This window comes from Ctenopharyngodon idella, chromosome 7 (genome assembly GCF_019924925.1).
Source record: "Ctenopharyngodon idella isolate HZGC_01 chromosome 7, HZGC01, whole genome shotgun sequence".
Lineage (NCBI taxonomy): Eukaryota > Metazoa > Chordata > Actinopteri > Cypriniformes > Xenocyprididae > Ctenopharyngodon > Ctenopharyngodon idella.
In genome coordinates, this window is record NC_067226.1 from 45,078,327 (window position 1) to 45,101,655 (window position 23,329).

At 41.5% G+C, this 23,329-nt stretch overlaps 2 protein-coding genes across 3 annotated transcripts in view; both read left to right on the forward strand.

The window, feature by feature from the left end:
• LOC127515954 (adhesion G-protein coupled receptor G2-like) lies at nt 1-15,302 on the forward strand. The gene is made up of 14 exons (XM_051900155.1): nt 1-82; nt 252-334; nt 1,546-1,788; nt 1,915-2,089; nt 2,687-2,825; nt 4,714-4,818; nt 4,941-5,072; nt 5,162-5,198; nt 5,303-5,412; nt 5,521-5,636; nt 5,767-6,035; nt 8,104-8,209; nt 8,322-8,602; nt 14,807-15,302. Exons 2-14 carry the CDS (start codon nt 262-264, stop codon nt 14,902-14,904), a joined length of 1,884 nt encoding a protein of 627 aa, XP_051756115.1. The 5' UTR covers nt 1-82; nt 252-261; the 3' UTR covers nt 14,905-15,302.
• A 243-nt stretch (nt 15,303-15,545) lies between these two features.
• adgrg3 (adhesion G protein-coupled receptor G3) overlaps nt 15,546-23,329 on the forward strand; it is a 28,317-nt gene continuing 20,533 nt past the window's right edge. The window contains exons 1-3 of one of the 2 annotated variants that reach the window (XM_051900156.1): nt 15,546-15,713; nt 16,769-16,841; nt 17,098-17,194. In XM_051900156.1, the coding sequence (XP_051756116.1) occupies nt 15,557-15,713; nt 16,769-16,841; nt 17,098-17,194 (327 nt within the window). In that variant the 5' untranslated portion in view covers nt 15,546-15,556. The remainder of the gene's footprint in view (nt 15,714-16,768; nt 16,842-17,097; nt 17,195-23,329) is intronic. The other variant, XM_051900157.1, reaches the window with a different exon arrangement.

A 23,329-nucleotide genomic window follows, 5' to 3' on the forward strand; every position in this document is an offset into this window, starting at 1 on the left:
CTGATGATCAACTCTCATTCTGTGAGTTCTGAACTTGCCATACAGAGCTGTCACCACTTCCACCAGCTAAGAAAACTGAACGGTAAGTAAATAATGCTTTTAGGTTCATATTGTAGAGCGTTTTTATAATTAAGCCATTTAAAGAGATGTAAATAGATGTAAAAAGATTAATGTTATTAATTAAGCTGCTAATGTGTGATATGATATTGTAATTTCCATGTCTATATTCTGACCTCCAAAAAACCTAATAGACCTGAAAATATGACACTCCTTCTACTTCTGATCATGATCTATGGCCTGGATGGTGGAGAATGTGGAGGTTGTGAAGGCAGTGGTAACTATGAAAAACACTTGCATTGTTGTAATAATAATATTAAATTATATTAAATTGATTCTCATTGCCAGTTTAACTACAAATTATTGCTAAAACACAAAAAGGTTCCATAAAAACTCTATTCCTGAGATAAGAAATACTTACCTTGTTAAAATTTCTTGTAGCCTATTTAAAATGTGTGTTTTGGATGGTTTTTAGATCCCAATAAGGAAATTCTGATAAGGAAACTATTTGCATAAGATTTCCATAAACATATTTATAAAGGTTGATGTTTATTGGATAGGGGAGACTTAGGAGAGATTATAGGATTTTCAACAAAATTTAAACAGTAAAACAAAATATAACAGCAAAAATCTAACTCAAAAATGTCATTTTTTTTTAGTCCATCAGAAATAAATATAAATGTATTTTATAAAATTACTACCTATAAAACAAGTGACAACCCGTCCTATCCTGACATTTATGAGTGATACTCGTCCTGACAGCACAATTCTAGGATTCAGTATATTACACAATATTACAGTTTTTACTGTATTTTTGATCCAATAAATGCAGTCTTGGTGAGCAGAAGAGACTTCTTTCAAAAACGTTATAAACTCGTACGGACCCCAAACCTTTGAATTATAGTAATTTACTGTAATTTTAGTATCAAGAATAGAATTTATAAAATTGCTATAAGTTGAACAAGGTATTTGAAATCAACCTACAAAACCACTGGTAGAGAAAGCACTACATTTAAAGGGTTAGTTCACCCAAAAATGAAATTTCTGTCATTAATTACTCACCCTCATGTCATCCCAAACCTGTAAGACCTTTGTTTGTCTTCGGAACACAAATTAAGATATTTTTGATGAAATCCAAGTGTATCTGATCCACACATAGGCAGCAATAACATTGCACCTTTTAAGGTCCAGAAAGGTACTAAAGACATCGTTAAAACCGTCGACCTATGTGTGGATCAGATACACTTGGATTTCATCAAAAATATCTTAATTTGTGTTCCGAAGACAAACGAAGGTCTTACAGGTTTGGGATGACATGAGGGTGAGTAATTAATGACAGAAATTTCATTTTTGGGTGAACTAATCCTTTAATAGTCACTGAGATGACAACTAGCCCCAGTCGCCCCTAAAATTAGAAATTATAACTAATGAGTTTAAAGACTTACATTTCACTGTGTAATTGTGTATTTTTCTCTTTGTCATGTCAAGGAATTCTAAGACTAACAAGTACCACAAAGGGATTTGATATTGAAATCTCATTGGAATCTGGACCCTTCATTACTGTTAATGACACTGCAGAACAATTAAGCTGTAATTCAAAAACAAATTCATGTTATATTGAGTGCTCCTATGAAGATTTTTTTGTGAACAAAGCCTCCAACGAAATAAAAGAATTACAACTGTGTGTGCAAAAGCAAAACACAAATAAAACTGCATTCGAATTCAGCATAGGTAAGCAAAACTTATTTTCTTCCGTTGCATTTAACCAGTTACACAACAGCATTATGAGAAATGTGCATTGAGTATGATAGTTTGGTGGTTACTCAGGACATTAATTATTCCTTTCATCTATTACAGTAAACTATACATCACTATGTATTGTGGTGTATTGCTTGCCTGATGAAATAAAAGGCCTCTTGGAGACAAAAGAGAATCAAATGAATAGCCCAAAAGGTCTGAGAAGCATTCTCAATATTAAAAAAATGTGCCAAGAAGTGATCCTTAATGAAGCTGTTGTGGATACCTACATTAGGTAAATAAAACCTTATTAAAGATTTTAAAATGTACAGTCTTTTAGTTATGTGGTTCCAAACCCTGTTCCTGGAGGCCCCCAACAGTACAGATTTAGGACGCTTAGCCCCGATAAACTTCATGCGAAATCGAAGAACGAACTAGTTTGACGTCATTTCAAACAAAATTAGGCCAAAACGAAGGCCAACTGGACTATCCAGAAAAGTTCGCTCTGGATGGTAAACGGCTTAAAACTACCATTGGCCCGTGGTGATTACATAATAGGTGGGTGTGGCTCTGAGGCTCCGCCTTCTTTGATGTGGAAATCTTCTCCGGTTCATTTCTTCTGTTCAGTCCGTCGAGGTCAGACATCCACGAGTAAAGAGACGCTATATAGAAGAAATTGAGTTGTAATTCTAATTGAAAGAGCGAAGAACAAAAACGAACTTCAGCTTGAGTACATTTGGGCCTTTATCTGACGCTCATTTCAGATCATAGAGTAACAATCAGGTGTGTTTTTTGGAGACATCCAAAACGTGCATTGTTTTGGGGCTCTCCAAGAGCAAGGTTGGAAGCTCTGCTTTAGACCTGGTTTAATGTTTATCCCACCTTTGTGCAGAGTGGAGAAGTCAGCCATAGAGAGTGTTATAAATATGACTGAGCAATCCAAGAATTACACTCATGAAGATCTTTCCATGATTGTGGTTATGATGAATTTAAGCACGGCAGACGATTATGTACCAATATCCGCTCCAAGAGTAAGTGTACTCATGCAGAAGGTCCAAGATGATATAATACTTTAAGGCTGCTAAACTGCTGTAAGTCATTTCTGCAGCACCTCTTCATTTTTGTCCATGAAGATTTTTAAAAATTGCATATAAACTTGGCACAAAAATATGAATGTAGTTAGCAAGTTGGTCTTGCATTACCAAAAATAATAGCTGCATAGCTGCCTAGAGACAGAAGCTCCACAGCGTTACCTAATGCATTTAGTTATAATTGTGAGTTTTAGGGTTCGTTTACATGACAACGATGTACTAAAAGCTGAAAAGTTTTGTGTTTTTTATGTACAAACAACGTTGTCAAAATGATCCCACTGATCCATTCACACTGATCCACAAAAAATGACTACAAATGCTGTGTTATACTGCCAGGCCAGTAGTTGGTGATGTCACTTTGTAAAGAAACTCAACGACTATGAATATGAATGTGAATGTGTGTAGTATGAATGTAATCCGTTTCAAAGATGGACGCCAAGTGAAATGACTTGCCTTAAAGGGAATTAGATTTTATGCATGGTATTCTTAAAAAAAAAATGACTTACAGCAGATTTTAGATAACATCTGGTTGCAGCTTAATTTTTTGACACTTCTAAACAATATAGAAAATGTACACCGATCAGGCATAACATTATGACCATCTTCCTAATATTGTGTTGGTCCTCCTTTTGCTGCCAAATCAGCCCTGACCCATCGAGGCTAGACTCCACTAGACCCCTGAAGGTGTGCTGTGGTATCTGACACCAAGATGTTAGCAGCAGATCCTTTAAGTCCTGTAAGTTGCGAGGTGGAGCCTCCATGGATCGGACTTGTTTGTTCAGCACATCCCACAGATGCTCGATTGGATTGAGATCTGGGGAATTTGGAGGCCAAGTCAACACCTCAAACTCATTGTTGTGCTCCTCAAACCATTCCTGAACCATTTGTGTTTTGTGGCAGGACGCATTATCCTGCTGAAAGAGGCCACAGCCACCAGGGAATACTGTTTCCATGAAAGGGTGTACGTGGTCTGCAACAATGCTTAGGTAGGTGGTACGTGTCAAAGTAACATCCACATGGATGGCAGGACCCAAGGTTTTCCAGCAGAACATTGCCCAAAGCATCACACTACCTCCACCGGCTTGCCTACTTCCCATAGTGCATCCTGGTGCCATGTGTTCCCCAGGTAAGCGACGCACACGCACCCGGCCATCCACGTGATGTAAAAGAAAACGTGATTCATCAGACCAGGCCACCTTCTTCCATTGCTCCATGGTCCAGTTCTGATGCTCACGTGTCCACTGTTGGCACTTTCGGCGGTGGACAGGGGTCAGCATGGGCACCCTGACTGGTCTGCGTCTATGCAGCCCCAAACACAACAAACTGTGATGCACTGTGTATTCTGACACCTTTCTATCAGAACCAGCATTAACTTCTTGAGCAATTTGAGCTACAGTAGCTTGTCTGTTGGATCAGACCACACGGGCCAGCCTTCGCTCCCCACGTGCATCAATGAGCCTTGGCCGCCCATGACCCTGTCGCCGGTTCACCACTGTTCCTTCCTTGGACCACTTTTGATAGATACTGAGCTGCAGTTTTGGAGATGCTCTGACCCAGTCGTCTAGCCATCACAATTTCGCCCTTTTCAAACTCGCTCAAATCCTTTCCGCATTTTCCTGCTTCTAACACATCAACTTTGAGGACAAAATATTCACTTGCTGCCTAATAACCCACTAACAGGTGCCATGATGAAGAGATAATCAGTGTTATTCACTTCACCTGTCAGTGCTCATAATGTTATGCCTGATCTGTGTATATTTAAGAATGTAATTCTTTAATTTAGATGATTATTAAAGAGAGCTGATGTCTTTTTTCTTTTTCTTTTAAGGTATTAGGTGTTAATGAAGTTGCAGAGACATTGATCCCGGTGAAGTCTTTCCAAAACGGAAGCAAAATTGGTGTAGTTACCTACGATTCCGATCAGCATTTTAAGGTTCAAATCACGCCCCCTTTTAATGTTGTGTAGAGTGTCATAGCGATACGAATACTGTTGTTGTTGCACAAATTCTCAAGTTTACAGTGAGCTTACATTTTGTCTGTTGTCTTTTTTTACAGCTTAAACTGGGAAGTAAAATTGTTACCTCGAAAATCATACGGATTGAAGTCCCCGAACATGACTTTGTGAAATTGACCAATCGACTTAAAATTCAGTTTAAAGTTAATCACAGTTACACAAATCACACATCTGTAAGTGTAACTTGAAATTTTGAATATTCTCAAATTGCCTCAAAATGTCCTGCTAATGATTTGTTCCTGTTTTGTATTTATATCTAAAGAACTACACCCTGTCCTGTCAGTTCTATGATGCAAATGGTACAGTAATGGTTAATTGTTTCAATGAAAAATCATCTGAAATGCTCTTATATTACAACATATGTCATTTGATGTTAATTTGATTTTTGTTTACTGTCACATAGAGAGAAAAAAGGTGGACAAGTGGAAAAGTGATGGTTGTCTTACCGTTAATACAAGTGATGATGTTGTGGAGTGCTCCTGTGACCATATGACCCCTTTTGCTGTGCTTCTTGTGAGTACAGAGACATCCACCCATGAAATGAATTCAGTAAAAGTAGCAGCTGATACAGTTTAAATTTCACTCCACCTCTTATTTATCTTCCTTACTAACTTTGAATAGACTAACTTGGAGATATCTGAACAGCAATGGGAAATCTTGTCGTCCATCAGCTACGTTGGATGCGGTCTGTCTGCGTTCTTTTCTGCTTGCTCTGTCTTGGGGTTCATGTTCAACAGGTGCTGTTCCTTCTGTTTTCATATAAATGCATGTACAATCTGTGCTATGATTCACATTATTCCAAAGATGCTTCATTTACTTCCAATTATGCCTATAGTTTTCAATATAGACTTTGTGTGTTTTTCTCAGGAACTCAAGGGCAGAAGTGTCCAACAGCATCCATGTGTCTCTGAGTGGCGCTCTGTTTCTCCTCAACATCAGCTTCATGCTCAGCGAATGGGCTGCCACACTGACAGAGAAAAATTTCTGTGTGTTTATCGCTGTGATGATACACTACAGCCTGCTGAGTTGTTTCACCTGGATGGCTGTTGAAGCCTTGCATCTGTACCTTCTTCTCATCAGAGTGTTCAACATTAACATCAAACACTACATTATCAAGTTGTCCCTGATCGGATGGGGTGAGCATCAAGACTAAATGTAATGTGAATAACGTTTTAAAAAGCAGCCATTGTCTAATAGACATACAGGAAGCATTAAAGGGAAATTTGCAAATTTTGAAACTCAAAAGCAAAATTTGAAACTCAAAAAACTAACTAACGTGAAAATGTTTTGAAAAATGTCTGTGTTTTTTGTTGTTGTTGTTGTCCATACAGTGAAAGTCATCCATCTGTTCTCTATGGCTACGTTCACACTGTCAGTCAAAATCCCATTATTTGTGTATCCGAGTGGAATCTGATCTAAAATTATTGACGTCCACATGGCTACGCTCAGACTGTCAGTCCAAATCCGATTTTTGTGCATATCCGATTGAAATCCGATCAGATTTAGCAAGCCTGAATGGCCAAAAATCACATGAAATGCGATTTTTACAAATCCATTTCGAGCTACATTTATATGCGGTTTGAAATCCTGGAAAGCCGTTTCAGTCGGACTGCTCTGGGGTGCGTTTCCCGAAAGCATCATTAGCCAACTATGATCGTAAATCCCATTGAACTCTATTGGTAACGAGTCTAACGACGGAACTTGCGACCATAGTTCGCTTTGGGAAACGCACCCTAGATTGGATTTCGTCAGAACCGTAGGAGGAGCAGATTTATTCCAAATCTGATTTTTTTTTTTTTTTTTTTTTGCCCACATGTGACTCGTATCTGTTTTCCCCTGAACAGTACAAACCACCACCTCAAACCACTTCCATATGTGGTACTAAATCCAATTCTTGTCAGATGTTTTGTAATGCGACCGCAGTGTGAACAGTCATATCGGAATTCATGCGATTTTTACGTCACTCGAGATCAACATTCGTCACCATTTTGCGTTCATGGGAGTCTATTCAAAGATTTTACATACCCAACGTTATCAAGACAGTTGCAAAAGGTTGTCAGTAGAAGGGCAGTGATGTGTCAGAACTCGTAAGTATTACTGAGACTACAAGCAAACCATGAGGGTTCGTATCATAAAAGTTTCAAAACTCTGCTCTCTTTTGTCACATCATTGACTTTATTTTTCATATTGCCTGCGCATAATTTCGCTGACTTCCGTGGCAGATCACACTGTAAATAAACACGTAATTGCTTACTTTGATGCCCTCCGTGTTTACTTCCTTATGACAGCGTGCTGTGTGTGTTGCCAAGTCCGCGACTTTCCCTTTTTTTTTTTTTTACCAATATACCCCACGGAACATGATTAGTCTAGTTTTGGATTAGTTTTGAGAAGCAATTGAGTGGATTTTGTGGTAAAAACCTGGTGTAAGGACGGACGCTAGAGACTGTGTTCTTTAGCCTCCTTGTTAGAGTGCCCGACTCCATGCCGATGGACCCGGGTTCGAGTCCCCCTTAGAGCGGGCGGTTTAAACCGAAGGGGGTTACACTGGCAACCCCATTTGTATCGTTCTTTTGCGCATGCAGTTCAGTTCAGAACCATGATCTGTTCACACTGGAAATCTGATATTGGCCACATTTAAAACTTTTTTTTGCCGTTCACACATGCTAAATCTGATCAGATTTCAATTGTATATGAAAATCTGATTTGGACTGACAGTCTGTATGTAGCCATAGTTTACAATTTGTGACAAAATAAGCAATCAAGCAGATTTGATATAGGTTAGTGTATATATATTACACTACGTACGTATACTGTATGCTTATCTTACAATGAAGGTCATACATGTTTTAAACGACATGAAGGTAAATAAAGTATGGTGTATGAAGCACTTCTCACACAGAAGTCACTTTCAAACCAAGCAGCTTTTTGTTGGTTTGTGCAGCGAATATGCATTAGTGAAATCCACGTGGCAAACTTTTTTGCCCTCATGCAAAATTCCTAATTGCGAAAATTCTGATTGGAATGACTGGTTTTCAGATGCAAAATTTAGCAAAGCAATGATATATATATATATATATATATATATACACATATATGGTTGGGTGATGTTTTAAAAAAAAGGGATTCGTAAAGGAACTAAATGCATAAAAATATGCAAAATGGAGTCTTGAAATTGCTTATTCTGCAATCTTTTCCTCTTGACAGGAGTCCCCGCTGTTGTTGTTGGAGGTTTGCTGTCAGTTTATAACATTCATCCTTTTTATGGCTTATACGAGATGACATTATCAGATACTAACAAAACAAACCCAGTGTAAGTATTTACATTATAACTTAGATACAGACAAATGTAGTTAAATTATGCAGCAAATGTGTGATATACATGCTTCTTGTTTGCTTACATTGCAAACCTTTCTTTCATACAGTTGCCTGTTCATAGATCCTCTCGTCATGTATGGCGTGAACATTTCCTACTTCACCGTCATATTCTTGTTAAACGTAGGAATCCTAATCACAGTGTCCAGACAGATCTTTAAGCTACGACATGTGGGCAACAAGCCAGGCAAGATTCCAGTTTGGAAGGACACCGGCACAGTGCTGGGCCTCATGTGTCTGCTGGGTACAACTTGGGGTTTGATCTTCTTCAGCATGGGATATACCAACTACCCTATACTCTACCTGTTCTGTATCTTAAACACAATGCAAGGTAGGTTTAGTCAGAGTACAAGAGAGAATAATTAAATAAAATAAAATGTGCATCAATAACATATGTCTACAATAAATCTTGTAGTTTAAAACACATGTACAGTACACTTAGTAGTCATATTGGTTCCATAAGATTAAATTTAATGACACTAAGGCCCTGTTCACACCTGGTATAAAGATGCGTTTTGATCGATCGGATCACAAGTGGATGACGCTAAATGGTGTAAATGGGGTGTAAAACGTTTTGAGCTTGTCCACTTTTGACCACTTCCAGAGGTAGTCAAAAACACAATTGACCGTGTGGTCGAATGTATTTGAACACCCACAAAAGAGTTCATGTTTTCATTTTGCATGTTCTTTATATGGAGAAATTACCTTTTACATGCATATGATATGCATTTTTTAGCATACATATGATAAGCACTTTTTGCGTGCATATGATACACATTTTTTCAACCAATTTCACCCAACGGGTCAATTTACATTAATTTATGCTATAGATACGCAGTACCAGGAGATCAGGTAGGAAAAAACCCATACATTTACCTGCCCATAGACCCTCCCCTCGAAGAAATCAGGACAGAAGTGGTTGAAAGTGGACAAAAGAGACGGATTAAAACACCAGGTGTAAACGGTTATGTCTCCCTCCTCCGTGATCTGATCGACCAAAACACATCTTAAAGGGATAGTTCACCCAACAATGAAAATTATCCCATGATTTACTCACCCTCAAGCCATCCTAGGCGTATATGACTATCTTCTTTCAGACGAACACAATCGGAGATATATTTAAAAATATCCCGGCTTTTCCAAGCTTTTTAATGGTAGTGAATGGGGGTTGAGATTTTGAAGCCCAAAAAACTGCATCCATCCATCATAAAAATAATCCATACAGCTCCAGGGGGTTAATAAAGGCCTTCTGAAGCGAAGCGATGGGTTTTTGTAAGAAAAATATCCATATTTAAAACATTATAAACTATAATAACTAGCTTCTGGCAGGCGGCCTACACAAGTCGACTTGCGCCAAAAGAGTAACTTCTGACGCAATGTATGATGCAGAATGTAGGAGTATCGTAAGCTTAGACGCCTCTCACGGTTCAAACAAAATAAAGCTGGGCAACAAACTTAAGCTCCTCTTCTCTTATATCGAAAATCCTCTGACATTTTTTCTTTAAAATTCTTGTTTTAGACTTCTAATTCATGACCGGTGTTTTGTTTTGCTCTATCCTCTGCGCTTCTGCGTTTGTCATTACAAAAGACCCCACGCGTGGCGATGACGAACGCAGAAGTGCAGAGGATAGAGCACATCTTGAATGCAATGTGAGCGTACACATCTTAATTACATTTTCAACATAAAATTTTTAGAAGTCTCATTAATAAATTCATAAATATGATACATTTTTGCAGAGTCCTCTCTGTCAGACCGCAGGCAAAAGTGGCCCAAATCTGATTTTCTTTGCTCATGTGTGACTCAGATCTGTTTGTTGTTGTTGTTTTGTTTAGTTTTTTCCATAAGAGTGTGAACAGTGCACATGTAATCTGATATTTTCAATTCTGATTTGGGCCGCTCCCATATGTGGACCTAATTCAGATACAGGTCTGATGTTTTGCAACGCGACCTCAGTTTGAACAGTCACATCATAATTCATGTGACTTTTATGTCAACATTCGCACTGCTTTTCCATTGTCTTTCAATGTAAACTGTTGACTTTTGCGTTCGTGTCTTGCGTCGTTTGCAGCATCTCATGCATGACACGGCATTCTAAAACCTCGGCGCTCAAGTTAAAATAAGTTCAACTTTAAAGAAACGCATCTTTAGACCTTGCCTTTTTTTCACTCCACTGATCTGTGTTTTGCATTTTTACCCTTTTTAACCTTTCTGTGTGAACGGCCCCAAAATGTTGACTTCAGTAACCTCAGTGTTTACTTCCATATAATTCCGTGCTTCGCCCCATCTTTGGGTCTGTCCAAATACCCACACTTACGGTCTTTGCACTTGACCACTTATCAATGACGTATTTTCTGTATTTGCCATAAGCATTCAAGTGTTTACAAAGCTTTATTTTGATTTATAATACTCTGCATTTTAAAATATGTTACATGTTTACCTATGTTACAGACAACACAATTTAGTAATTGTGGTGCTTCTAAAATTAAGAAATAAAAAGCATTTGCAAATGTAGTACAAAATACACCAAAAATTTGGTAACACTTTAGTTTAGGGTCCAATACTCACTATTAACTAGTTGCGTATTAGCATGCATATTATTAGGATATTGGCTGTTTATTAGTACTTATAAAGCACATATTAATGCCTTATTCTACATGACCATATTCTACATCCCTTAATCCTACTCAATACCTAAACTTAACAACTGCCTTACTAACTATTAATAAGCAGTTATTAGGAGTTTATTGAGGCAAAAGTCTTACAGTCTAATAATTAGTTAATACTGAGAATTGGACCCTAAACTAAAGTGTGACCAAAATTTTATTTGCTCCAATAAAATGTGCAGCACTTGTGTTTTACTACCAAATAATACATAATATCTAATTAATTTAACTTACAGTGGAATGTTTTCCTCAACATCATGTGATTTTGGGGAATGTGAGTTCTTGAACATGATGCATGATGGGATCATGCCATAGTGTGGGTTTAGTGTGCATTAAGGGAACTGAGCTGTAGTGTTCTTAAGGCCTTGAACAGTCTTCCTGTTGCATGAGGATGCTCTCAGGTGCCAAGACTGCAAGCGTTTGTATTTGGACAGGCCCTTTGTTATTTTTCTTTAGCGCATGCGGGTCAGTTCAGGATCGTGACCTGTTCACACTCAAATCTGATATTGGCCACATTAAAAAAATAATGTGAACAGCCAAACAAAACAACAAAAAAATCTGATCTGCGCAATAAATCAGAATGGAGCACAAAGGCTTGCAGTGTAAACAGCGTTTCCTGTTTTATTTTTTCTGCATGTTTGTTGTACCACATGACTTTGTTTGTCACGCCACATGACTTTGTTTGTCACGCCACATGACTTTGTTTTGGTAAACAAAAGCTTTTCAACATTATGCCAAACTACTTAAGGTTTTCATTCCCAGAGTTTAATTTGTTAATGAGGTTTTTTCCGTCATTATTATTGTATCACCCTGACATTTTTTACTTTATGCTCCCCCCAAAAATACCAAATTAATTTTAATACAGAATTTAAAAACATGCTCATTATAGAAGAGGTGTATTGGGTGTGTTTACATGCATGAATTATAATGTGATTATAATAGGATTTTGGCAATATTGCGATTAAACTTTACCTCATGTAAATGCAATACTTCGATCAAACTAATATGATTCTAATACTCGCATTAAACTTTCAGTACGTTTAAATGGACAACAGTATTCTGATATTAACCCGATTAAGACAATACTCTGATTAAGAAAGTGCCATGTAAACAGCGATTTCTGATTACCTTAATCTGGTTAAAGTCATAATCGAAGTAAACACAAATCGAATTAAGACATGTGGAGACACCTTAATCACACTATTAACATCGTGAGGGAGTTTTCACTGCATTTTGCGTCAGAACACACACACAGACACACACACGGCAGTGGTCAATCGTTTGACGGCAAACAAGAGAGCATAGCTTCAAGCAAGAAGGCACAAATCAAATTCCTCACATCTCATCTCATCTCTCATCCAGTTCCTCCAAGTTTGTCGCGGTGGCATGAATGAAATGTTGCCGAATGAAAGTACAGAGGAGGCCTGTTGCTGGAGAATTTGCACGTATAGCGTCGTCTATTTGCACATATAGCATTACAAATAATTAACTGCACTTGAAGCTTTCACAAAATTAAAAGTGAAACACCCGTATATGGTACCTTAACGAAAATGAACTGTATGTTGATACGTGAAATAATAGTGTGATTAAGGTGTGTACATGTCTATAATGCACTTTGATAATGCGACTAAAATAGGAATACTCCACATGTCTTAATTCGATTTGTTTACTTCGAGTATGACTTTAACCAGATTAAGGTAATCAGAAATCTCTATTTGGGTCATTGACGAATAAGGTTTTAAGTGTAAAAAAAAAAAAAAAAAAAAACATAATATAGATCATTTTGAAGTTTTATTAAGTGTTAGCAATGAGATTATGTGGTTTTTATAATCAATTAACACTGCTTTTGTCATTTTTTACAAGACAAAATTTGTCACCAAAAAAGTCATTCGGTTTAACCAAAATTTCGGTTTTACCGAATGACACTTTTGGTTATACCGAATGACGATATTTTCAAACAATGCTAACAGGCTGATATCTAGCTAGCTAGCAAAAGGACAATCAAACACTTTATATTTAGTACAAGTTTTTAAAATTAAAAACGGTTGTACCGAATGACGTGATGTTTCGGGACATGCGTATGAGCGAGTGAAAACATGAATTTTTCAAATAGTTAAGAGAGTTAGTTACTTTTCCTCACGACCATGTGGTCCTTTGCAGGTGTCTGAATGATGTCACATCCTGTCACATGATATTGACCGCATGACTTGATCCAAAAAAACTGTCCCTTTATATTGGTTACTCCGAATGACATCAATGAAATTCATTTTTCCGGACATTCTTTCTCATAACAAAGCAACGACTTCTACAGATAATTTTAAAACCATTTTGCACTATGTTGATATATGATGATATAAAATCATGCCAGAATAAAAAATATATACATTATTACATTTTAAGATTTTTTAATCACAAATGAAATGTCTGTATTGGCCTTTGGACGGTTAAACCGAATGACCTTTTGACACTTCAAAATCTTTAAAATATCTTTATATGTTGCAAAATATAATTAAAACCTTTTGGATTCAATAAAAGAGATCTAGTTGTACTACCTTAAATACTTTGGATGTCATATCTTTGTTTTTATTATTATTAAGGCTTTTGGACAAAAAAAAATGGCCCGTCACGTCATTGACCAGTTTACATGGTAGTTTCTTAATCTGAGTTTTGTCTTAATCTGGTTAATATCGGAATATTGTTGTCCATGTAAATGTAACTAATCTAATTATTGGCCTTACTCTGAATAAGACATTCTGATTAAGGTGTTTACATGAGTTGCTTTTAGAATATTCCTTTCATGTTCCCGTTTTACATATTATAGAAAACAGATTGATTAATGGCAAACGTCATTATGTCCCCATGGCACGCCGTCCTACGTCTTTTTCACATATCACCACACAGTACGTCTTCGTTATGGTACCATATACAGTTTTGGGTGTTTCATTTTTAATTTTACAAAAGCTTAAAGTGCATTTAATTGCAAGAAAAAATAAATAAATTGCGCGCACGATTTACTAATTCGTTCCCTCGATTTAGTAAATGGTATGGAACGAATTAGTAAATCGTGCGCACGATTTAGCCTACTATTTATGCTCTGTAAACAGAGGACGTAGATACAAATTCTCCAGCAACAGGCCTCTGTACTTTCATTCAGCAGCATTTCATTCATGCCACCGCGACAAACTCAGAGGTACTGAATGAGAGATGAGAGGAATTTGATTTTTGGCTTCTTGCTTGAAGCTATGCTCTCTTGTGTGCCGTCAAATGGTTGACCACTGCCGTGTGTGTGTGTCCTGTGGGCAAAACGCGGCGAAAACTCCCTCACGATGTTAATAGCGTGATTAAGGTGTGTACATGTCTATAATGCACTCCGATAATGCGACTAAAATAGGAATACTCCACCTGTCTTAATTCGATTTGTGTTTACTTCAAATATGACTTTAACCGGATTAAGGTAGATTCTTAATCAGAGTATTGTCTTAATCAGGTTAATATCAGAATATTGTTGTCCATGTAAATGTACTGATTGACCCATGTCTGGAAGATAAAGCAAGGCAGAATGTATCACTTTACCATGGTGGCGAACAACAGCAGGGGGAAAAGGAGGAAATACAAGTCAAATTAAAAAAGATGCGTCATTATCTGACACTCTATTTTTCTGCTACCAAAGCATAGTTAGGGTCAGAAGGGTTACTTTAAAGTCACGACATAGTCTAGGAGGAAGTGAAATACAAAAGTACAGGTTCTTTTGTTCCCTGTTAAATCACAAGTGGAAGAATTCAGTGACGTAAGACTCAAAAAAAGGGGAATGGAAAATTTTCTGCTTACCAAAAAAATGGTGGAATGAAACATCAAGTTTGTTTGTTTACAGGGTTTTGCATCTTTCTGTGGATGTGCGGTACAGCGAGGAAAAACAGAGCACAAGCATCTCAATCCAAGACTAAATCCACTGTGGACGTCTCTAAGTAATGAACTCTCATGCCATTTTCTTACTAAAACCTCTGACATGGTTTTACAAGAAGACATGTTCCAGCCTCAGCCAGTGACCCACATAAATGTAGCCTGGGTTATGTAAAAATGACACTCACCACAACATGCTAACAAGAAATGGCAATCTTGAGAAAGTGTCGTCAGCAGTTGAAGAGAACTTCCTTTGCACTGATAACAGCACTGCATTAAAGAAAATTCAGTTCCCTCTTTGTAACTGTACACATACTAAAATCTTGATCTATGATCTATCATATCTCTTCGTAAAGCTACTTATCGTATCTAACAAAAATAACAAAAGCTGTGATTTGTAAATAAAAATGATATATAGTTGTATTTTTAGTGTTGCTGAATTTAATAATAAATCTATAAGTGTAAAATGAATGTCTCAGCCTATTGGAAACACATTACAACAATGCCATTTTAATCCAATATATGTGGCTACCTTGAACAAAAAAGGCACTTAATAGTTTTATTGATTTAAAAAAAAAAAAAATCTATTATTTAATCAGTTATTAATTTAGTAATGTCTGGATACTTTTTACCTTTAGCCAGACAGAGGTTAGTGTTCGTAAGTTTCCGGTTAAATACGTCATGGTTCCTTGCTTTGCAACGAAATGAAGTTAAAAAAACGATGTTGCGCAGGAAACCACAGCAATCACATGAGACCTTTTCAGAGTGGTTGACAGATGCTGCTCACACTAGAGGAATAGAGCATTCAAAGAGAGAAATGAGAGGCTTATACTGTTTAGTTCTTTGGATATTTTTCTACACAATATGGACTGGAGCAGGTGAGTGTCAATTTCAACTCCCAAATAGGGAGCTGTTTACACTATTGTAATTTACTAGCATGTAGTGCTGGGTAGATTACTTACAAGTTGTAGTCAGTTACTGATTCCAAATTACATGACAAAAATTGTACTTAGTAACGTAATCCATTACATTACACATTTAAGGTAAATCTGACTAATTTTTGTATTTTGATTGCTCAGGGGGGCTTATTTCAAGTAAATATATGAGGTCAAAAGTAGTTCAGTTGACATAGAAGGAATTCCTGTATTGTATGTAAATATGACGTGAATTTGTACATTTTAATGTGTTTGAAAGACAAAAGCCTTCCAGAGACATTTGCTAAATGACACAGTGATAATTCAGATAATGTGCACTGCAAAAAATGCTTTTCTTGCATAGATTTTTTGTCTTGTTTCTAGTCCAAATATCTAAAAATTCTTAAATCAAGAAGCATTTTCTAGACAAGTAAAAATTATTGTCTTGTTTTCAGAAAAAAATGTCAAAATTAAGTGAGTTTTTCCTTAAAACATGCTAAATAATCTTATTTCAAACTGAAAACAGCTTGTTTTAAGGAAAACTTTATAAAAAACAACAACAACAAAAACGACAATAATTTCTACTTGTCTAGAAAATGCTTCTTGATTCAAGAATTTTTAGATATTTGGACAAGAAACAAGACAAAAAAATCAAAGTAAGAAAAGTATTTTTTACAGTGTGTTCATCAGGAGTTGAAAACACTTCTTAAAAGTGAAATGATTTCTGTAAATCCAGTGATAATTTACTGCCAATGAGAGTTGTAAGGATAACATGTAATCAATAAAAAAGTAAGTGTAGTCTGATTACGAGTATTTTAAAACATAATATAATCGAATTAAAAGTATCCTAATTTACAAGAATCTGATTATGTAATCCATATTACATGTAATCAGTTACTACCCAGCACTGCTAGCATGTGAGTATTTTTATAAATCTTTGTGAATAAGTGTTTGAATTTTAAAAGGTTTGGGTTTTAATTTGTTACAAAGACTATTTATCATCTATGCTATGTCATCAGTTTCTACAGGTCAGCCTCTGCTTTGTCATCGGGTTCCAGAGGAATGTATGGAAACGTCTGAAAATGTTCCACAGTAAGTTATTTTATACCAAAATCTTTTAACAAGTGAAAAGTTTTAAAATGATTTAAACATTTTGAGAGGTCAGAAATGTATTAACGGTAACGTCTCGGTTACGTACGTAACCCTCGTTCCCTGAAGGAGGGAACGGAGATGTCACGTCGGAACGTACCGACGAGACGTTGAACGTGACCGACTGAAAGGGAAGCTTGGTTGACTGTCAGGAAACATTTTATAATGATTAAAGGCATAAAGTATGTTTGTTTAACAGGTGTATAGAAAAGAACATGAGACAATGCAAACAATCAAGTTCAAGACGTCCTATATATAGTTCAAACTACTTCTATCGAAGAATTTCCCCCTCAGAGGTAAGACTAAATACCAGTACTTCTTAAACATAATTTAACATACATACATAATCCACAGACAAAGTCCATTTTTAAATAGTATCATCATATATGTAAATGTATATTTGGTCACACTTTAGTTTAGTGTCCAATTCTCACTATTAACTATGACTTTTGCTTCAATAATCTCCTAAGTACTGCTTAATAAAAGTTAGTAAGGTAGTTTTTAAGTTTAGATATTGGTAGGATTAAGGGATGTAGAATATGATCATGCAGAATAAGACATTAATATGTGCTTTATAAGTACTAATAAACAGCTAATATCCCAGTAATGTATGTTAATAAGCAACTAGTTAATAGTGAGAATTGGACCCTAAACTAAAGTGTTACCGTATATTTATTAGCTGTTCTAAAAATATTAATGCATATTATGGCTAATTTATGGTCTGATTGATGGTCTGATAAACGTGTAAAAACGTCTCGGTTACAAAGGTAACCCTCGTTCCCTGAAGGAGGGAACGGAGACGTACGTCGGACAGACCGACGAATAGGAATCTCGCTAGAGAGGCCAATCTACTTCAAGTGTAACTACAACGAGCCAATGCACATTGGCATGCAATCATATGCATCAGCTGCTCGCCTCGCAGCGCGGGTATATAACGAGCAGCAGGTGCGTTGCATCTTCAGGTTTTCGCTGAGGAGCCGAACCGGATAGGCGGCAGCATCAGCGGGGTACAGCGACTGTGGCGACGGGACGTACGTCTCCGTTCCCTCCTTCAGGGAACGAGGGTTACCTTTGTAACCGAGACGTTCCCATTCAGTCGGTCACGTTCGACGTACGTCGGACAGACCGACGAATAGGAATCCCTACCAAAGCGCCACAGGGGCTGCCCTCTTCCAGCGCTCTGTTGTAAGCCACCTGAACCCCCTTGCCTACGGACGGTGGGACAGGGCTAACACAGAGAGTGTCAATCACTGCTGTTCCCCAAAACCCATTCAGTGAGACTATTGGATAACGCTGGGAAAGCGTACCCTTCCGCTGGGAAAGGAACGCTGCGGAAGCCACATCCTTCCCGAAGGAGTTAAGTGGAGAAGTACATATGGACTAACCCGTAGGCTGTACTACATATGGAAGAACTGGGGTGACTCCAACTCGATGAGAGGTGGGTTCTCCCAGAGGGAAAGACACGGGCTTCGTTTAGGAGCAACCGTGGAACTAGACATATGGGATCCCAGTAGGGTCACACATATGGTACCCAGCCTAAACCCGGTTCTCAAGGATACAACGGAGTATAGGCCTAGCGCCAGACGCTCCGCCACGTCGGCTGCCGAAGGGAGATCGGAGGACTCAACAGGGTCTGCCTTGTAGGGACTCTCTGGAGAAAAAAGCGCATGTAAGCGCAGCAAGCCGACACTAAGCCGGGGCCTCTCCGTGCCTCTGACCTGAGGTGAGAACACGGGAGGAGACCGGCTCGACACGAAGGCTATAGAATCTAGCGAACGTGTTAGGTGTCGCCCAGCCCGCAGCTCTACAGATGTCTGTAGCGAGGCGCCACGAGGCAGCGCCCAGGAAGATGCGATGCCTCTCGTGGAGTGCGCATGCAACCTGAGCGGGCAGGGCACGCCCTGAGCTTGGTAAGCCAGGGCGATGGCATCCACTATCCAGTGGGCCATCCTCTGCTTGGAGACAGCCTTTCCCTTCTGCTGGCCTCCGTAACAGACAAGAGCTGGTCTGAGGTCCTGAAGCTTTGAGTTCTGTCTATGTACAGTCGCAAAGCGCGAACTGGACAGAGCAAAGCCAGGGCTGGGTCTGCCTCCTCCGAGGGCAGCGCTTGCAGGCTCACTACCTGGTCCCTGAAGGGAGTGGTAGGAACCTTGGGCACAAGCCAGGCCGGGGTCTCAGTACCACATGGCCGTCACCCGGCCCGAACTCCAGGCACGATTCGTCGACCGAAAAAGACTGCAGGTCCCCTACCCTCTTGATGGAGGCCAATGCAACCAGCAGCAAAGTCTTCATAGACAGAATCTTTAAGTCTGCTGATTGCAAGGGCTCAAAGGGAGCAATCTGAAGTGCTCTCAGCACCAGAGCAAGGTCCCAAGAGGGTATGGAGGGAGGACGAGGAGGATTTAACCGCCTCGCCCCCCTAAGGAACCTGACGACCAGGTCGTGCTGACCAACAGATTTGCCATCTATGTGGTCATGATATGCGGAGATAGCAGCAGTATGGACTTTGAGGGTGGAGGGGGACAGCCTACGCTCCAACCCCTGCTGCAAGAAGGAAAGCACGACACCGATCGAGCATCTTCGGGGGTCCTCTCGACGAGAAGAACACCACTCGACGAACAGGTTCCACTTCAAGGCGTAAGCCCGTCTCGTAGACGGAGCACGTGCCGAAGCGATGGTGTTAAGTACCTCGGGGGGTAAGTCACCTAGAACCTCCGCGTCCCGTCCAGGGACCAGACATGGAGTTTCCAGAGGTCTGGACGCGGGTGCCAGAGAGTGCCCCGTCTCTGAGAAAGAAGGTCCTTCCTCAGAGGAATGGGCCAGGGAGGGGCTGTCGCGAGGAGTGAGAGTTCTGGGAACCAGGTCCGGTTGGGCCAATAGGGCGCAACTAGCAGAACCTGCTCCTCGTCCTCCCTGACTTTGCACAGGGTCTGTGCAAGTAGGCTCACTGGGGGAAACGCATATTTGCGAAGGCCCCGGGGCCAGCTGAGCGCCAGTGCGTCTGTTCCGAGTGTTCCCCGGACAGGGAGTAAAACAACTGGCAATGGGAGGTTTCTGGTGAGGCAAACAGGTCTACCTGAGCCTCTCCGAACTCTCTCCAAATCAGCTGGACCACCTGGGGGTGGAGTCGCCACTCTCCTGGCCGCGCAGCTCGTGATAGCTCGTGGGCCACACGGTTGAGCACACCGGGAATATGAATGGCACGAAGCGACCTCAGATGCTTCTGACTCCAGAGGAGGAGATGGCGGGCGAGTTGCGACATGCGACGGGAGCGTAGACCACCTTGACGGTTGATGTACGCAACGGTCGCAGTGTTGTCCGTCCGGACCAGTACATGCTTGCCCCGTAGCGGCCCTTTGAGGCGGCTCAGGGCAAGGCGTACCGCTAGCAACTCGAGGCAGTTGATGTGCCAATGCAGATGGGGGCCCGTCCAACCCCTGACACTGCATGCCCGTTATACGTGGCACCCCAGCCTGTGGCAGAGGCATCCGTGAATACCACAGCATGCCGGGACACCTGCTCTAGGGGTACTCCAGCCCGAAGAAACAAGGGGTCCGACCACGGGCTGAAGGTTTGGCGGCACTCCTGAGTGATTGCCACCCGGAACGTGCCGCGTTGCCACGCCCATCTCGGGATCCGGCCGTGGAGCCAGTGTTGAAGCGGTCTCATATGAAGCAGACCGAGCGGGGTTACTGCCGCTGCGGCTGCCATATGCCCCAGGAGCCTCTGAAAAAATTTCAGTGGAACCGCTGTCCTGCCGTTGAACGTATTCAGGCAGTTCAACACCGACTGAGCACGTTCCTCTGTGAGGCGTGCTATCTGTTCGACCGAATCCAACTCCATACCGAGAAAAGAGATCCTCTGCACCGGGGCGAGTTTGCTCTTTTCCCAGTTGACCTGAAGACCCAACTGGCTGAGGTGTCTGAGCACCAAATCCCTGTGTTCGCACCACTGATCCCGGGACTGTGCCAGAATGAGCCAGTCGTCGAGATAGTTAAGGATGCGAACACCCTGTTCTCTCATGGGAACAAGGGCTCCCTCCACGACCTTCGTGAAGACGCGGGGAGACAGGGCCAGCCCGAAGGGTAAGACTCTGTACTGATATGCTTGACCTTCGAACGCAAAAACGCAGGAATGGCCTGTGTCGCGGAAGAATCGAACATGAAAGTACACGTCCTTCAGGTCGATTGCTGCAAACCAATCCTGGGGACGGATGCACTCGAAAATGCATTTCTGCGTGAGCATTTTGAACGGTAGCTTGTGAAGGCTCCGATTCAAAACTCACAGATCCAGGATCAGTCGTAACCCACCGCTTTTCTTGGGTACAATGAAGTAGGGACTGTAGAACCCTGACCTCATATCGGCTGGAGGGACCGGCTCTATCGCGTCCTTCGCCAGTAGGACCGCGATCTCCGCACGCAAGACACGGGCATCGACAGCCTTCACTGCAGTGAGGTGGACACCCCTGAACTTGGGGGGACGCCGGGCGAACTGAATCGCATAGCCGAGCCCGATGGTCCGAATGAGCCAGCGAGACGGACTGGGGAGCGCTAACCAGGCTCACAGAGACCGTACAGGCGGGATCAAAGGGACCGCAGGCGTACCCGCAGTGAGGCAGCGAGGTGGAACACAGGGACGCAGCTCGGGAGGCTCTCTCTGCGAGGCGGCCCGAAGCGGGGTCAGAGTGTGCTGTGCAACACCTACCTGGTTCCACGGTTGGGCAGGGGGCGCAGGAGAGGCTTTGCTGCCTTCTCGACTGCACGCTGCTGCCCTCTGGCGAAGGAAGAGGGGGATGAGGGTGGTGAGGTTTTTCTCCTCCCACTGCTCTCCGAGCCCTCTTCAGACCCAGAGATGGAGGAACTGCTCTCTTTTTGAAAATTTGGGTACCGCTGGCTGTTGGACCAGCGGGAGAACAGAAACCCAACCAACAGGATTTACCACCCGGCCCTCCTCCGGGGGGGGAGAGCAGCCCCACCCGTCTCTGGGTCACCCGTCTCAGGGGTGATTTTTCACTAACCACTTAAACAGTAGCAGAGACGGGAGGTGTCATCTTCCTGCAGCGGACACAGTAGAGCAGACTGGGCCGGAGTTTTTTTTTTTTTTTTTTTATTCTGCAGGGGACGACACCCTTGGCGACGAGCAGACTGAGGGCCCACGAGGAACTCAATGGTTTGTCGGGGGAGGCTCCCCGGTCTGCCACTAACTGAGGAGAACTGCTGGGCTCAGTCCCCGACAGTGTCACCGAAAAGGCCACCTTGTGAGATGGGAGTGTCGAGAAAGCGTTTAGCTTGACGACCTCTTGCACCTCAGCAAGGTAAGCCAGGGGGGCGCTTCTGGACCACTGAGGTGGACATCGTCTGGCCGAAGGCCTGCGCCGTGACTTTGATCACGGTCAGTCAACAAGCGCAGCTCAACCCCGGCTCAGAACTACCCTCATGCATAAAGAGTGCCTTGGCCTCACATGCAGGGTGGGTGTGGTCTGTGAACAGCCACCCCACCCATAAGGGTAGTGAGAGAGTAAAAACTTATGCAGATTTTGGCACTTTTGGCATTCCATATTTATGGCACCAATATAGCTCCATACTGCCAAGTTTTTCATGCACATCCGGAACACCCAGGAAAGCATGGCTGTAAACTCTGAATCTGAGTCAGCATCAGCACACACCATTACAGTGGGCAGCGTCACCCTCATTTCCAGAGCATAACAGCCCTCTCTCCGATGCTGCAATCGACATCTGACCCTCAGCTGGAGCCCTAAATGGAATGCTAGGTTCCCCTATGAAGAGGACCAGCAATCCAATCCAGAAGCTGCACAGCATGTAATGCGCTAGAGGGAGGGGCCCTAGGGGGTTGGTTCCCCGAAGGAACCCCTCAACCTCAAGACACCCAAGCCATTTCACCAAAGTAGACCTCTTCTGGTGCACCAGAGAGGGCGCTACAATGGAGATTAGGCAAGGAGACCGCGCATCTAGAGCGCCGAGCGAGCGCTGGGTTGCCGTGACAACCCGCGCTGCAGCCAGACAGCTCGACGGCACACGACACGCAGAGGAGCGAGAGGTTTGCTCTCGCTGATCTCCGCGGTCTCCCAGAGTGTCGGGCAGACCCGCGGCTGTGCTTTTACACACAAGCGGCAGCTGGCCAACAACAGAGGGGACTCAAGCTTCCCGGAGAAAGAAGAGTCACGACCGGCGTGTCGACGTGATCATGTTCTCATACGAAAACATGAACCACCCACGAACATCGTTTCAGCACGCGCCCAGACATGTGAAACAGTGATCGTGGCCGTCAGTGAGGACAGGAAACAACCGCATCCAGAAACACACAAATAGAATGTCATCTTTAAAAAGACGCAAGCTCTATTTGTGTAAGCTCTTTTAGGGACTTTACTCTTTTAGAGTGCTGAAGCACGCAGGGGAACGGCCGCCGCAACA